Source organism: Rhinolophus sinicus, linkage group LG15 (assembly GCF_036562045.2).
Source record: "Rhinolophus sinicus isolate RSC01 linkage group LG15, ASM3656204v1, whole genome shotgun sequence".
Lineage (NCBI taxonomy): Eukaryota > Metazoa > Chordata > Mammalia > Chiroptera > Rhinolophidae > Rhinolophus > Rhinolophus sinicus.
In genome coordinates, this window is record NC_133764.1 from 40,553,406 (window position 1) to 40,567,186 (window position 13,781).

The following is a 13,781-nucleotide window of genomic DNA, read 5'->3' on the forward strand; positions in this document are numbered from 1 at the left end:
CCCAGGCCTGTCTGGCGGGGTGTCCCCCCACCCCATGGAGCAAAGGCCAGCTGGGCCTCGGGGAGCCCTGTGCTCAGAAGCTGTGGGTGGAACTCATAATCCCATTGCACCTGGGTAGATGTGTGTCCAGGGGTGATGACCTTCCAGACCCCCTGGCCCTGAACCTCCACCTGTGGCCCAGCCGGGGCTCACTGGCTGCTGCTTGGGGGCAGCACCTGCCTCAGGGTACCACACAGCAGGCCTACGGCTGACTAGTATCATGAGGAGCCTGCTGGCTGCTCTCCGTCCTCCCCCATGAGTCTAGGGGGGACTGGCTGGTCCCTCAGCTTAGGGGTCTGAGTGTGGGCAGGTCCTGCAGCACAGGCCTCCTGAGGTTTGGGAGCCCAGATGGGGCAGGTTGCAGGGAGAGCCCTGAGCCTCACAGTGTAGTGCCCCCAACTTTGGAGGGAGGACAGGAAAGTGGGTGGTGGCCACCCAGTCGGGGATGTGTGTCAACCTTCCTGGGCTCCTTGCTTCAGTTTCCCGCAAGGGTTCTCAGTTCAACCTCCAGAACAGTGAAACGGAAAGAACAGGCCCACTTCATACTAGAGAGAACGCTGGCCCTGGGCTCCCATGGGACCAGGCTACAGGATGCCCCCGACCCAGGAGCTGAAGGGCAGAGACCATTCTGGAGGGAAGGAGGAGGGGCTGACAAACACCATCGCAATCCTCACTTCTGAACAGAAGACCAACCCAGCCATTGCCTGCCCCACCCCACAAAGGGACTGGGTCAACACCATACAGCTGTGGGGCTGTTCCACGCAGGCTGACTTCTGTGCGGGAGCCCCAGAGATTCAGTGGGCCCCGCTGGGGAGCCCAGCCCAGCTCTGGGCAGAGCTGTGGGGACTGAGCCTCTCATCCTCCTGGTGACAGACCGAGGCCTGAGGGGCTCGGGGGTTTAGATCAGGGTGCTTCCTCACTGCCTGGCTGTCTGCCGATGCCCTCGCTGTTGGGTGAGTGGTGGGGAGCAGGGGCCAAGGAAGTGGGTTCCCCAGTCCTGAGCAGGGATGACAGCCTGACACAGAGCCTCCCACCAGGTGTATTTGGTTGTACAGCACTGTTATGTACAGAATCGAGAAGAGTCTGTGGGGAGAGCAGGAGGCTGGCCTGGGCACAGGGGGGCAGGGTCCTGGAGCCAGGCCCTGGGGCACCAGGGACACACTGTGTGGCAGAGGCTGCCTGTGCAGCAGGTGGCCTGGTCTGAATCCTGAGGAAATGTGGGGCCTTCGAATCAGTTTCCCTGAAATGGGCTCCCCCCAAGCTGGATGGGCAGGAAGTGCCACCCAGTGCCAGCTGGCAGGGGGTATCCTGGTCAGCAGGAACCTCCCATGGGGCAGACTGGGGGAGAAGCAGTGGGACCACGATGGAAGCGGGGCCTTCCTTGGCATGCAGGGCGGTGCCCTCCGCTCGGAGGTGCCTCTGCTCACCCTGCCCTCTGGGCTGCTCCAGTGCTGGACTCCTGCGCAACTTAGCGGGAAGGGGGTAAGGGCGCTGCAAGCCAGATGCCTCGTAGGCAGGGGTGGGAGGCGGTGTACTCCACGCCAGTCCTTCCAAGGCCAGGCCGGTTAGAGGGGGGACACTGCAGCTCCATTCAAAACCATGTGAGCCGAACTCTGGATGCACACGTGGGAAGCAGAGCAGGGAGGGCCACGCTCCAGGGCTCCTGCTGACAGGCCCCCTCCGTCAGAAGTCGCCGTCGCTCTCCCTCTCGGGCCGCGACTCCTGCTGCCTCATGGCCTCCAGGAAGGCCAGCTCCTTCGCCTCCTTCTTCTGGTTCCGAGCCTCGTACTCCAGCCTGGGGGCCGGGTGTGGGGTGAGCTGTGCGCCCTACCCGGGGCCTCAGCTCCATGTGCCCCACCACCCAGGACACCTCACCTGTTTTTGATGATACGCTGCACGATGAGGTCTGTGGTGAGGTCGCTCCCACTGTCGATCTGACAGAAGATGCCCCTTCTCTTGGGCTCCTGGAGGCCGGGGAGGAAGGGGAGATGACGGCGCTCCTCCAGACCCCAAGGAGACTGCCTGGCTGCCCTGGCCCATTGGGTCCCCACCCCGGGGCAGTGGGGCAGTTACTCCCGCTCGTCAGCAGCCTGCCTCCTGAGACCATTTCCTAGACAGGTGCCAGAGGCTCGGGCCCAGCATACCCACCTGGTAGGGGTCCGAGCCGTCCTTGTCAGGCACAATTTCCGTCTTCCCGTGACACACCAGGTCCACCTGCAGAGGGAGTAGGGGTCAAGGAGCCCTCCCCGCACCCCACATGGCTCTTACCCTTAGAGGGCCCCACCAAGGAGGCAGCCACAGCCACTGTCCACTGCCTGGCCTCTGCCTCAGCCCAGCCCTCCCTGGGGCCAGCCATCGGGAGTCTCACCTTGAAGTGATCCAGGAGCTCTGCTGTGACCGAGTATGGGGCCCCAATCACCACTTCTGACACGTACTGTGGGGACAGGGAACACAGCGGGTTAGCCAGGACCCGACCAGGCTGCACAGTGGTGGGACATGACCCTAAACGCCAGCCAAGGCTGCCAGTGCGGAAAAGAGACTCTGCGAGGTAGCACGGTGGGCGGGCTGTCTCCTGCCCCTGCCCCACCCGCCCACCCACCCAGCACTTACCCGGCAGGCCAGCACGCTCAGGGTTCGCTCATGCAGGTTCATGATGGGGTAGTTCTTTCCCTTGTAGTGGTTGACCTCCTAAGGCCAGAGCGGGGACGGGTCAGCAGGCACCCTCCCAGCAGTTTCTCGTGGGGCCCCCGCCAGGGTGGGGAAGCCCCAGACGGTACCAGCCTGCCCCAGGAAGAGGCCGCAGCTCATCTCCTCTGCCTGTCAGCATCTGGGGCTCATCCCCAGGGCCACCTGTGCCCACCCTCAACCCGAGGAGCCCCCGAGGCCCCATGACCAGCTGCCCAGGGAGGGGGCTGAGACCTGGTCAAAGTGTAAGCCAGCGATGACATAGGGCCTCTCTGCCAGGCCATGCACCTTTTCCAGGAAGTCCACGTGCCCGATGTCTGTGCTTGGGTTCAGGAGCAAGTAATCGGACAGGAGCAGCCACCCTCCACCCGCCTGCCGCAGCCCCCTTTCCAACGGCCATGCCCCTGCACCCACTGCTGTCCAGGGGCCCCACCGGCCCGCAGCCTTCTGGGGCAGGTATGGACGTGGAGAGGAAAGGTCTGGGACGACACTCCCAGTTCTGGAGGATACGGAACAGGTCAAAGGCGCCGGCCACATAAATGATGGTGTCGCCTGGCTGGGGCTCCTTCCCAGAAGCAAATTGGATGATCTTCTGGGATGTCTGCAGAAACTGGGACACCCCCGTCCAGGGGTTCCGTCCCCCTGGGCACTATAAGCCAAGAGGTCAGGTCAGCACGTCCCTCACCAGCGCCCACTCGAGCCCCTCTTCTCAGCCTGGGGCTGCCTGCACAGGCCTGTCTGTCTGCTTGGGCAGGCACAGTGTGGGACAGAGGGAGCAGGTGTGGGGTCACAGTCCAGGACTTTTCACCCCAGGCTGCGGCCTGCCAGCTCACTCCCTCACTCGCTCGTGCTGTGTCAGGGCAGGTGACTTTGGCAGGGACACCAAGGGCTGGGTGGCAGTGCCTGCCGGGTCCACACCACCGCCAGGCTGGGTGGGGCTGTGGCTCCACCCCGTGGCCATAGCAGGCACTGCAGCCACCAGCACCCTGGTCCAGCCTCTGGCCTGCCAGGAGGGAGGCCAGTGGACACAGCCCTCCCTCAAGGGAACCCCACACCCTGAGGCCACTGTGTGGTCACCTGGGAGGAGACTTCTGAGAAAAGTGTCTCCCTGGCAGGTGTCAGGTGAGGGAGCTAAAAGGCAGAGAGGGCTAGGCCACCTGGTTAGAGACCACCTGTCACCAGGTGCAAAGTCCTTGCTCTGCTTCCGGGCAGTGGCCGCCGGGATTGGTCTGCCGGCCAAACCTGGCTGTCTGTACCCGGTCAGCCCCAAAGGCAGGAAGCAGGGTGGCAGGTGCGGCTCGGGCAACACTCACCTTTCCAAAGCTGTCTGCGTATTCCCGGTACTCGGAGGACATCTCCTGCACAGAAGGGGCAAAGGCAGGCAGGGTGGGTGCTCTCACCTTCCCTCCCAACAGTTTCCTCAGGCTGGGACCTCAGAGACCCTGCCCCTGTCCCATCACTCACTTGGCCACGGTGATGGGCTTTGGTCACCAGCAGCATGCGGCCGACGAGGTCCGTGGTGGACACACCCTGGGTGCGCCTGCACTCTCTGGGGACAGAGGTGGTGACTGGTGTGACCAGAGCTCTCAGCTGACCCCTTGTAAGGGCAACCAGGCCCCGGCTGTGCTGTGCACAGGCCTGCTTCTCCTCACTGCTCTCGGCTCCAACGGAAACCGGGACCAGGAGGGTAGGGACGGCCACCGACCTTTTATCAACTAACGGAAATGACGGACAAAGGGAAAGCATTGCTACACCCCAAGCGTGCAGTGTTGGGGTGGTGGCGGTGCTGGTCCCCCTTTTGCCCACTGTCTGACACCCAGGTCCTGCCCCACTGTATGTTCTCTGCCAAGGGACTTCCAGGCTGCACTGTCCCATGCAGGAGCCGCTGGCCACGCTGGCTGTTTAAGTTCAAGTTAATAAAGTAAAACCCAGCTTCCGGTCGCATCTTCACTTTTCCATTGCTAGCCAGCTGTCCACAGCCCACGGCCACCACACAGACAGCACACGTCTCCGATGCCACGCAGCACAGTGCCCCCCAGTGCCAGCCATGGTCACGAGGAACAGAAAAAGCTCGAGGGCAGTATTGAGTCCCGGTGCTCAGAAGGGGGCCGTAGAGGGGCCGTAGCGGGGCTCACCTGTACCTCCCAGCCTGCTTCACTTCCTCATAGGTGTCCCGGCCGTCCACGGTCAGTGTGATGTCATCTAAGGGGTGACACGCATGTAGAAACAAGGATTGTTAACCCAAAGTCACCAAGACCTTCAGGGCCCACATCCCAGGTCTGCCCCAGTGACGTGGGCTCGTTTCTGGGGAAGAACCCAGAATGTTCTCAGGTCCCCAAAGGGCTTGGTGATCCCCAAAGTGTAGAGGCCCAGCACTTCGGTCTGATCCTAAGCCCGCCCTGAGTACCCAGACCACTGGAGCCCCAGCCCGGCCCACTCACTGCCGTGGACACAGAAGTCGCAGCTGTACTTGTCCAGTGTTTCCAGCGTGGTGACATAGGGAGCTGCTGGCACCACTTCGTCCACCCACTTGATGGCCTGCACCATCTTGTACCTCTCCTCCTGCGTGAATACTGGGGGTCCCTTATGCTTGGAGATCTCCTCTAGGGCCAGAGATGAGGGCGAGGAGGAAACGATGACCCACGGAGGGCAGGGCTGCAGCCCCATCTTAGCAACACTCTCCCACACTCGAGTGGCCACTGCCCTGTCCATGGTGCAGCCCAGCCACTCAGTACAGGTTTGCTGGATAACCACACAGTCCCATCAACAACCAAAGTTCCAGATTGAGGGTTCCCTCTGACAATTAGGTCCTGCAGGGTCTCAGTCAGCAGGGCAGCCCCCAGGTGGGCACGGGGGTGAGGGAGGTGGTGGTGGAGGGTGGGCGTGGCAGCCCCAGCTTACCGTCAGTGTGCACGCCCACGATGAGGTAGTCGCCCATGGCCCGTGCCTGGCGCAGCTGGTTCGAGTGGCCATAATGCACCATGTCATAGCTGTGGAGAGGGCGGGGGTCAGTCCCTGGGCAGCTAGAGGGCACAGCCTGGCTCGTCTGCGGCTTAAGCCCTCTGAGAAGCAGCCCCTGGGAACTGCTCCTCAGGTCCGGCTGGGCCTGGGCTTTCAGAGGGGAGGCGGGCACTTAGCTTGTCCTACCACTGTTCCCTGGGCCCAGGGCCAGATTCAGCAAGCGTGGCGGGCATCTGGCTGTGCCCAGTGACAAGGCCTGCGGATCCAAGGGCTGGAGAGCACAGGGGATGGTGCTCGCCCGTAGCCGCCCTGCTCCCACCCCTCATGCAAAGCACCACGGGGAGTCCCTTTAAGCTGTAGAAGAAACTGTGTCAATTCGGCATTAATTCAGGGGTGGGCTAAATGCTTTACTGCCCTGAAGACAGGTGGACAGTCCCTGGGGCCAACACGAAGCAAAGTCCAGCCAATGCGCAACAGCAATCACTAGCTTTGGAAATCCTGCTCATCTGCTGCGGCCTCCAGAAACTCAGTGACACGTGCTGTCAGGGGCCAACAGCCACTCCCTACCCCCTGGTTCTAGAGACTCTATCCTCAAATCAGGCCTGGTTAAGGGTGAACTTAACCCAGTGTGCAGCGTGGGTTCCCACGTGCTCTATGTGCCCTGGGGAGAACCCATTGTAAGGCGTGGCTCCCCACATGCTCTATGTGCTCTGGGGAGAACCCACACACTTCTCTGCAGGACCCAAGATGGGCAATCCTCGCTCTGCCCCTTCCAGCCTCACATTACCTTCTGAGTGGGCAAAGCTGTCCCTGCTTCTCCAGGAGACCCAGGCCACTGGGTGTACAGAGCCGTTCTACTCACCACCACCTGCTACCCCTATCTCAGCACAGCAGGCCCCAGCAGATAAGCCTGGGGGGTCACAGGGCCCTGGCCCTGGGATAAGGGAAGAGGGAAGTCTAAATCCAGCAGCCAGGCCGACCCCTGTGCCCACTGGACGGGCTGGGCCAGGGGATGCACAGAAGGCAGGGTGGCACTGGGTCCAGGGTGTGTCCCAGTCACGGTGGCCTTATGGCTGCAGCCTGACTAGGGCCAAGGTCAGAGTCCACTGACACGAAGCCAGGCTCCCTCTCCCCAAGGTAATTCAGGCACAGCCTCGTGTGCTCTCCTCTGAAGCCCTGGGCTGTCCAGGTAGTGGCGTTTCTTTCTCTGCTTCCCTCAAGTAAAGGTCTGAGAAAGCATGGAAAGTGACAAGTTATCAGTTGGCAGCCCCACCCATCTTCAAACAACCCTCGCTGTCTGGCTTGCCAGAAAAGAGGACGGATGGGCATGTAACCCTCCCGGGGCGGGGAGGGGGGGACACCCAGGAGCTGTGGGCTTCGCTGAGGCTCCTGGATAGAGGCAATTCCGGTGCGCGGACACTGCCTGGACACCTAAGAGCACCTCTGTGGTCTTGTGCTGGGCAAGCTGAGGAACCTGACACCAGGAAGACAGTTGGGCGCCCGGCTCCTTCGGAGGGAGCGCGGTCCTGATGGCACTGAAACGATTAAATCAGCTCATCAGAGGAGATGCACACAACTGTTGCCACCTCCTCACAGGAGCTGGGCTGGGCGGGTGTGCCTGGCTCGGCTTACTGGCAAACGTCAGGGAAAGAGCGCCTTAGGGAAAGGCGTTTCTCAAAAGTCCCCAGTGCTGGGCCAGCAGGCCCGGCCTCCGGCGTGGGACCCGCACGACGGGCTGCCCGCGGTGGGGGTGATCCCTAGTCCCAGGAGACCTCCGGACCCAGGCAGGCCGAGCCCGCCGCCTGCTGCCCCCCTGACTCCCCGCTATTGACCGCCTATCCCGGGCCCGGGGAAGGCCGGCTCACAGGCGTCTCCGGCTGCAGCGCAGCGGCCCCCCCACCCGCCAACGCCCACCGCGCTCACCAGCCGTCGCACCACACCCGCACGTCACGTCTGCCTCCCGGGCCTGGCCGCTCCGCGCCGCCCAACGCCCCGTGCCCGTTTCGGATCATGTCGCCCCAGCAGCGGCGCGGCTCGGCCAGCTCCGCGACTCCGAGCTGCTGGCCTCCGCCTTCCCTGCGCACGCGCCATCACGCGGGCCTCACCAGCCGCACCCAACCAATGGCGAGCGGCGCCCCGCCCACCCATAGCGCGCGGCCAATAACGTGGGCGACCGACCTTGGCAGAACCGAGTCCCGCCTCCCCTGCGCACGCGCGACCAATGGCGTGCACACGTCGCCCCTCCACGGGCACCTGAGGGGCAGGTCCTGGCCCGCCAGCCGAGCCGCGGACCCGCTCCCACACACCGCGTCAGAAGGAGTCACTCGGTGACACGGGAAAGACAGTGCAGAGATATTTAATATCAATAAAAATTTCTGCCGAGAGCCAAGGCTGTCACGCCGGTACGGATTGCCGCAAACCAATACAGAAAAGGGTTCCTACAAAGTTGACGTTTTCAGCAAGAAGTAGAAAGAGGGTGGAGGCCCCTGAGACTAGCCTGGTGAACGAGGTAAGGCAGCGCGTGCTTCCTCCTGGCCGGCCAGGTGCCAGCTGTGAAATAACCCGAGTTCTGTTCTCACAGGGAGGTGTGGCTGCCACCTCTAGGAAGAGGCCGGTGGGCCAGGTGTCCTCAACACTCAGGCCCACACCAGGGCAACCACAGTAGTGCAAAGGGGCTTCCCGCAAAGACAAACATCACCCCCGAGAATTCCCACTAGACCCTGTGGGGCAGCCCTGGCCTTCTCGGTGCCAGCAGCCCCTGAGTCCGAGTCCCAGCCATCTGCAAAGTGCCGAGTGTTGTTCTGTCAAGCTCCAGGTTATGTCACTTTCTTCCTTTTCGTGCGTTTGCTGCAGCCCCTGCCGAACCAGCCACCTAGGATGGGGGCTGAGCTGAGGGGTGCATCCCGGTCCCTGGGTGGAGGGTCCTCTTGGCTTCTGCACAGTGACTTCCGACTGTGGCTGCCTTCTTCACCCGCACGCAGGGGAGTTGCCAGGGAGAAGATGGGGTCCTGCCACCTACCAAAAAGGGAAAGCTGGGTCGGGCGTGCCTGGAGCCTCTCAATCACAACGCGCCCCAGGATGGGAAGGCTGACTGAGGAGGTGACCCTGCTCCCTCCCCGTATCTTGGCCGTGGCGGGCTTTGCTCAGTGGTAGCCCCACTGTTCCTGGGCTACAGAACAGCTGTTAAGAGGGGTACGCTCCCAGACTAGCTCGGCCTCGGCAGACCTGTGTCCTCGTCGGAGAGTGAACGGCCGGGCATACACAGTGGGGTGGCAGGAGCCTCAGCAGGAATGAGTCACTAGCAAGTCTGGGCCCCACCTCACTTGTATGGCCAGGGGCAGGTGGACCAGACCCTCTCCCCCATCCCAGACCGTGACACTTGATGAAAGGCAAGGCCAGCTGACTACAGGCTACCGGGTGAGAGATCATGTGTCGGACTGAGATGTAGAAGCACATGTTATCAACTTAAGATACAGATAAGCACTGATAAGGAAAATGAGCTAAGTTAATGTAAAAAAAAAGTACAGTACACGATAGGCCCACATTACAGAACACCACAAACATAACATACAAGAATTGCCAGGCCCAGAAGGTGAAGGGATCCTTAATTCTCGAACCCTTTGATTAAAAGAAGTTATTGATTTCCCCTATAAGACCCTGAAAATTCACAGAGAGAGAAAGTGTAAACTTTTTACTCAATACATACACCATGTCTAAATTATCACAAATTCTGTATTAAGGCAGTTTAAGCTCCCCCCGAGTTTGTCAGCTCCCCAAACCAAGTGCACTGAAGTCTGTTTGCCCAGCACTGCCAAGCGCATGTCCCTTAAGGGACCTTCCCCTCCAGGCCATCTGAAGCAAAGGAGGACGGACCTCCAGGCACACACTAGCGGTCTCCCTCTCCCCACAGGGAGTCCCGTCAGTGCGCCTTGGCCAGTCCCTGCAGAGGCCAGCACACTGCAGTCATGCCTTACAGTTTTCAACACCTCGGAGCTTTCTCTGTGCTTAGCTCCCGAGAGCAGACAGACACGGCCCATCCACACGGGCAGCAGGGCGATGGGCCCACGCCCCCTCACCTGCTATAGGGGGGTATCTCCAGGCCCAGCTCATCCATGAGGAGTTGCATGACGTCATCACACCTCCCGTGGAGCTTCAGGGCAGCCCAGTCATCCTTTGGGGTCCACTGGGGACAGGGAAGGTGAATGAGGACAGCACCTCACTCCTTCCCAATGCCCTGCGACCTGGGCTCTGCTTGGCCAGCCCCCCAAGGTGCGTGAGTTCAGGACAGAATGTCACAGGGCCTCCTAGAGCTCAGGTCTCAGGAGGCAGCTCTGAGCGCTGAGTTACCTGCAAGTTCACAATGTAGAGCTTGGGCCGCCGGCTGGGGGGCTTGGTCATGCACCAGAGGCGTGGGTATTTCTTCAGAACCTGCAGGAACAGACGGACACAGACCACACAACCAGGGAACGAGGCTATAGGAAGCTGCCGGCGGGCTACTCCCAGCCCAGCCACAGTGCCGGCTGTGTACCTTTAAGCTGGAGCCTAAACACAGGATCGTATCCGCTTTGCTAGCAGCCTGGGTGGCTGCCTCCCAGTTCAGGGGCTGCCCCAGGGTCCCCCGCTCCCCAAAGTGCACGATGGTGTCCCGGAGCTGGGCCCCACACTTGTGGCAGACCCGGCCTGTCTGGTGTCGGTGCAGGGCGGTGCGCTCCGTCACGTCGAATACTCGCACGTACTCCCTGTTGGGGGTGCAGGCCGTGCAGACCTGAGGGGGAGGGCACTGTGAGCAGGAGGCACTGGCCCGCCGCACCCCCAAGTCCCGGAGGGAGCGCTCACTTCAATGTACATGTTTCCGTGGAGCTCCGAGATGGCTGAGCGCGGCAGCCCGCTCCGCAGGTGGAGCCCATCGCAATTCTGAGACACCACGTGCTGCACCTGGGGGAGGCGGGTGGGAGTTGGCAGGAGGGCCGTGGGAAGCAACACCCACCCAGCAGCGCCACTGGCTTGTCCTGAGTCTAGCCCAGCACCCCCAAACCAGAGGCACGTCCAACCTCACATGAAGCCTCGAAGGCAAGACCAGGGCAGCAGGCTGGTCCGAGCAGGGCTCAGCACGGCCCGCCCCCAACAAAGGCTCACACACTGGGAGTGGCCAGGAGGGTGAGCCTCGGCTGGAAGGGGCTTGGGCCCAGGCTGATGCCCTCTTGGGTCAGTTTCAGGTCCCTGAAGGCCCAGGAGGATCGACCCTTCCCCACTTGGTTGGAGGTGCTCAGCAGAGGGTCTCCAGAGATTCCCTATGAGTTCTAGCTGTGATGACTCAGAGGGGAAGCTGCCCCCTTGACGAGAAAGCACAGAGGATCAGAGGGAGGCTCACACCAGGGCTCTAAACTGCTTGGTGGGCACTCATTACGCGGGTCCACTGGCCAACAGGAGTAAGATGCAGCTGCCACTATAGCACCTAAATGGTGCTCCAGGTCCCACGCTGTGGACACAGCAAGCACACCAGCTGGCCACACAGGGCTCTTACCAGCTTCTGCTCATGTAAGCGGGCGATGCTCATGTGGGTGAGGGTCGGCTCGGCCTCACTCAGATCGGCAGCACTGCCAGGTGAAAGGGAGCACAGGTGAAGGGGGCTTCCCGGTCAGGCCCCTGCTGCCCTGCTCACCTCGGTGGCAAGGCTGTGTACACTGCTTACCTAACACGTCTCCCTTTCTGAAGCAGCGTCCACACTCCATTAGGACCCCGGTAATCTGGGATAGAGGCTGCCTGCATGTTCAGAAAGACGATAAGCCTGGTGAAAAGGCATCACAGAAGGCACTGGCAGAATTCCCAAGAACAGAAAGCATACGTTTCTCCCAGCGTGTTGCAGGCTGACCCGTAGACCGGCCTCTATTCATTCCACAGACTCAGCATTTTCTAGTCTAAGCTGCCTGAACCCAGATGGAGAGTAGCCCATGTGGCTCCTTCCCTCTGCCTGGACTCCCGCTCTCACCTGGTCCAGCTCATCCTTCCAGCCACGCTTCCTCTGGGAGCCTTCCTCAGTACAGCCTGGCTCTGCAGCCACACCTGTCTTCCACACTGAGGGTGGGACTGGTCAGCCTCACCTGTGTTTCCCCTGGGCCTAGCCAGTACACAAGAAAGATGCAGCGGTGATCCCCTAGGTGGGATCCCTCCTCTGTCCAAATTCTTCCATCTTGATGCTGTGCTTCCTGCCCTACCTTCATAAAGACAGGCGAACCTCTCCAGGTGAGAGATAAACACCACTGAATTGCCCAAGTTCCCAATCCAGTGGAACAAAGCCACCCAAGACAAAGAGAGTGTGCCAGGATCCAGGTGTTCTGTGCTCCTTCTGTGGAGCCCTGTCTCCTCCCTGCTGCTTACGCTCCGAAAAGTGCCCACTCTGACCCGTGGTTCCGACTCACATCACAAGCTCAAACAGCAACACTCACACCAAATTAATGAGCAGCACACACCTTTAAGTAGGCACCTGAAGCTCTTTAAGAGGTATTATTATTGCTTTTAAATAATCACACGATGGGAGTTCACCCGTGAATGTGGGGGGAGGAGACCAGATTGCCAGGGCTCCAGAGGGTCCGTAAGTCACAACCGTCAGCCCACCCGACACACTCCAGGTACTGCCCCCGCAGCCATCCCTGTCTTATCTCACCTGCACCCGTAAAATTTTACCCACACTTTGAGGCCCAGACTCAGTGTCACCTCCTACAAAAACCCAGCTGGGATGATTTCCCAGCTGAGACCACAGGGGTGTGTCTGGATTTCTATTGTTGACCTAACACAGCCAGCTTCATGTGACAGCTATATGCTTATATACCTTAACATATCATCTGTGGGCTTCTCCAGGATGGAAATCCTGTGTTCACCTCTGCTGGGCCTGCACGCGGGTCACACTCAATCCACCCCATCAGACAGACAAATAATGTGCCACCCACGTTGTCAAAGCAGGTCATACACATTCCATGGCCCAGGAGAACACCTCGATGGAACTTTTCAAAACCCAACACATTTCCCTTCTTTGCCTGGTGTACTTTAATTCTTACTGCCTTGCTTTCTACTTTACCTTCCTTCAACATTCAAAAAAACAACGAATCAGGACACAGTTTGGGGCTTACCTCTGCCCACATAACTTTGGGACAGTAAATTAACCTCCTTAGCTTAAACGCAGAGGTGCCTGCAGGAACTAAGCTATTACGTCCCATTTTTATTCCTTTTCCTTTCTTGTCTCTAACTGGGTATAACAGACTTCAATCCTGTAAAAATGTTTATCTACTTAGTGACGTTTCAAATTGAGTCATTTTCAGCTTTTCTAAGAAAGGAAACAACCTCAGTCAGAGTTGCTTTTAAAGTGAGTTTTTTTTTTGCGAATCAGTTTTCCTCAGCTCAGAGTACAGTCCTCAGTCCTTGGGTCACACGCCCAGAAGGGGGCGCCCCGGGCGCGTCCCCGCCAGCCCCCCGCCCGGTGGTCCGGGATTCATCCGGACCTAGGAGTCGACCCGGGGGCACGGCCGTTCACGCCTCGCCTCCCTACCGTGCTGATCCCCGCGCCAGTGTAGACGACCAGGTACTTGGCGTTCCGCACGGCTCCGGCCAGCTCCCGGACTTTCCTCCGCAGCTCCTCCGGGTCGTCACACACCTGCCGAGACACCCAGACCGGGCGTAAGCCCCGCCCCCTGCCCGGCGAGAGGCCCGGCAGACCCGGGCGCGCGCGGGACTCGCCTCCTCCTGCCGCCGCTTCAGGCCCTCGCGCCGCCTGCTCCGGCCCTGCAACTCGGTCACCAGGTCCTCGCTCTCGGCCAGGAGCCGGCCCTCCTCTGCGCTGCGCTCGGCCGCCGCCTTCCTCAGGATGCGCGAAACCTGCGGGCGCGGGGCAGGTGATGAGGGCGACGCGAGGCGGGGACGGCGGGGCGGGGCAAGAGGTGACATACCTGGCGGAGGCGCTCCCGCTGCTGCTCCTCCCGCAGCCTCCGGACCCGCTCGGCCGCCTTGCGCTCCGAGCGGCTCAGACCCCCGGCTGCCATCGCTCCCGAGGAGATCCACGCTTCCGCTTCCGCCTCCCGGCAGGCCGCGCGCCGACACATGCG

At 60.9% G+C, this 13,781-nt stretch overlaps 2 protein-coding genes across 4 annotated transcripts; both read right to left on the bottom strand.

Annotated features, from left to right (window-relative positions):
- Positions 1-1,060: 1,060 nt before the first annotated feature.
- Positions 1,061-7,780, bottom strand: PCYT2 (phosphate cytidylyltransferase 2, ethanolamine). Of its 2 annotated transcripts, XM_019735648.2 has the most exons (13): positions 7,609-7,778; positions 5,626-5,714; positions 5,166-5,327; positions 4,860-4,926; positions 4,189-4,273; positions 4,038-4,082; positions 3,235-3,373; positions 2,959-3,041; positions 2,650-2,727; positions 2,408-2,473; positions 2,188-2,253; positions 1,915-2,003; positions 1,061-1,834 (listed from the first exon to the last, which is right to left on the bottom strand). In XM_019735648.2, the coding sequence occupies exons 1-13, from the start codon at positions 7,695-7,697 to the stop codon at positions 1,723-1,725; spliced, it is 1,170 nt and encodes a 389-aa protein (XP_019591207.1). In that variant the 5' UTR covers positions 7,698-7,778; the 3' UTR covers positions 1,061-1,722. The 2 variants fall into 2 exon arrangements, with proteins under 2 accessions (XP_019591207.1, XP_074177010.1); XM_074320909.1 differs by lacking the exon at positions 5,166-5,327 and having other exon boundaries at positions 7,609-7,780.
- A 245-nt stretch (positions 7,781-8,025) lies between these two features.
- Positions 8,026-13,780, bottom strand: SIRT7 (sirtuin 7). Of its 2 annotated transcripts, XR_002137700.2 has the most exons (11): positions 13,626-13,780; positions 13,417-13,554; positions 13,229-13,333; positions 11,378-11,448; positions 11,210-11,282; positions 10,522-10,620; positions 10,214-10,450; positions 10,033-10,113; positions 9,762-9,868; positions 9,257-9,342; positions 8,026-8,700 (listed from the first exon to the last, which is right to left on the bottom strand). XR_002137700.2 is itself a non-coding variant. In XM_019735646.2 (10 exons), exons 1-10 carry the CDS (start codon positions 13,776-13,778, stop codon positions 8,502-8,504), a joined length of 1,263 nt encoding a protein of 420 aa, XP_019591205.2. In that variant the 5' UTR covers positions 13,779-13,780; the 3' UTR covers positions 8,026-8,501. The 2 variants fall into 2 exon arrangements, 1 of the variants encoding a protein (XP_019591205.2); XM_019735646.2 differs by lacking the exon at positions 9,257-9,342.
- Position 13,781: the final 1 nt, after the last annotated feature.

Excerpts from the sequence above, each read along its gene's own strand:
- SIRT7 (XM_019735646.2), bottom strand. The coding sequence starts at position 13,778 with ATGTGTCGGCGCGCGGCCTGCCGGGAGGCGGAAGCGGAAGCGTGGATC. Across the intron at positions 11,449-13,228 it reads CTGGCGCGGGGATCAGCACG|GCAGCCTCTATCCCAGATTA; the intron begins GTAGGGAGGCGA and ends CTGAACATGCAG. Across the intron at positions 8,701-9,761 it reads GAGATACCCCCCTATAGCAG|GTGGCAGGACCCCATCTTCT; the intron begins GTGAGGGGGCGT and ends CCTTTTTGGTAG.
- PCYT2 (XM_019735648.2), bottom strand. The coding sequence starts at position 7,697 with ATGATCCGAAACGGGCACGGGGCGTTGGGCGGCGCGGAGCGGCCAGGC. Across the intron at positions 4,927-5,165 it reads CGACTTCTGTGTCCACGGCA|ATGACATCACACTGACCGTG; the intron begins GTGAGTGGGCCG and ends GTCACCCCTTAG. Across the intron at positions 4,083-4,188 it reads AAGCCCATCACCGTGGCCAA|GAGATGTCCTCCGAGTACCG; the intron begins GTGAGTGATGGG and ends CCTTCTGTGCAG.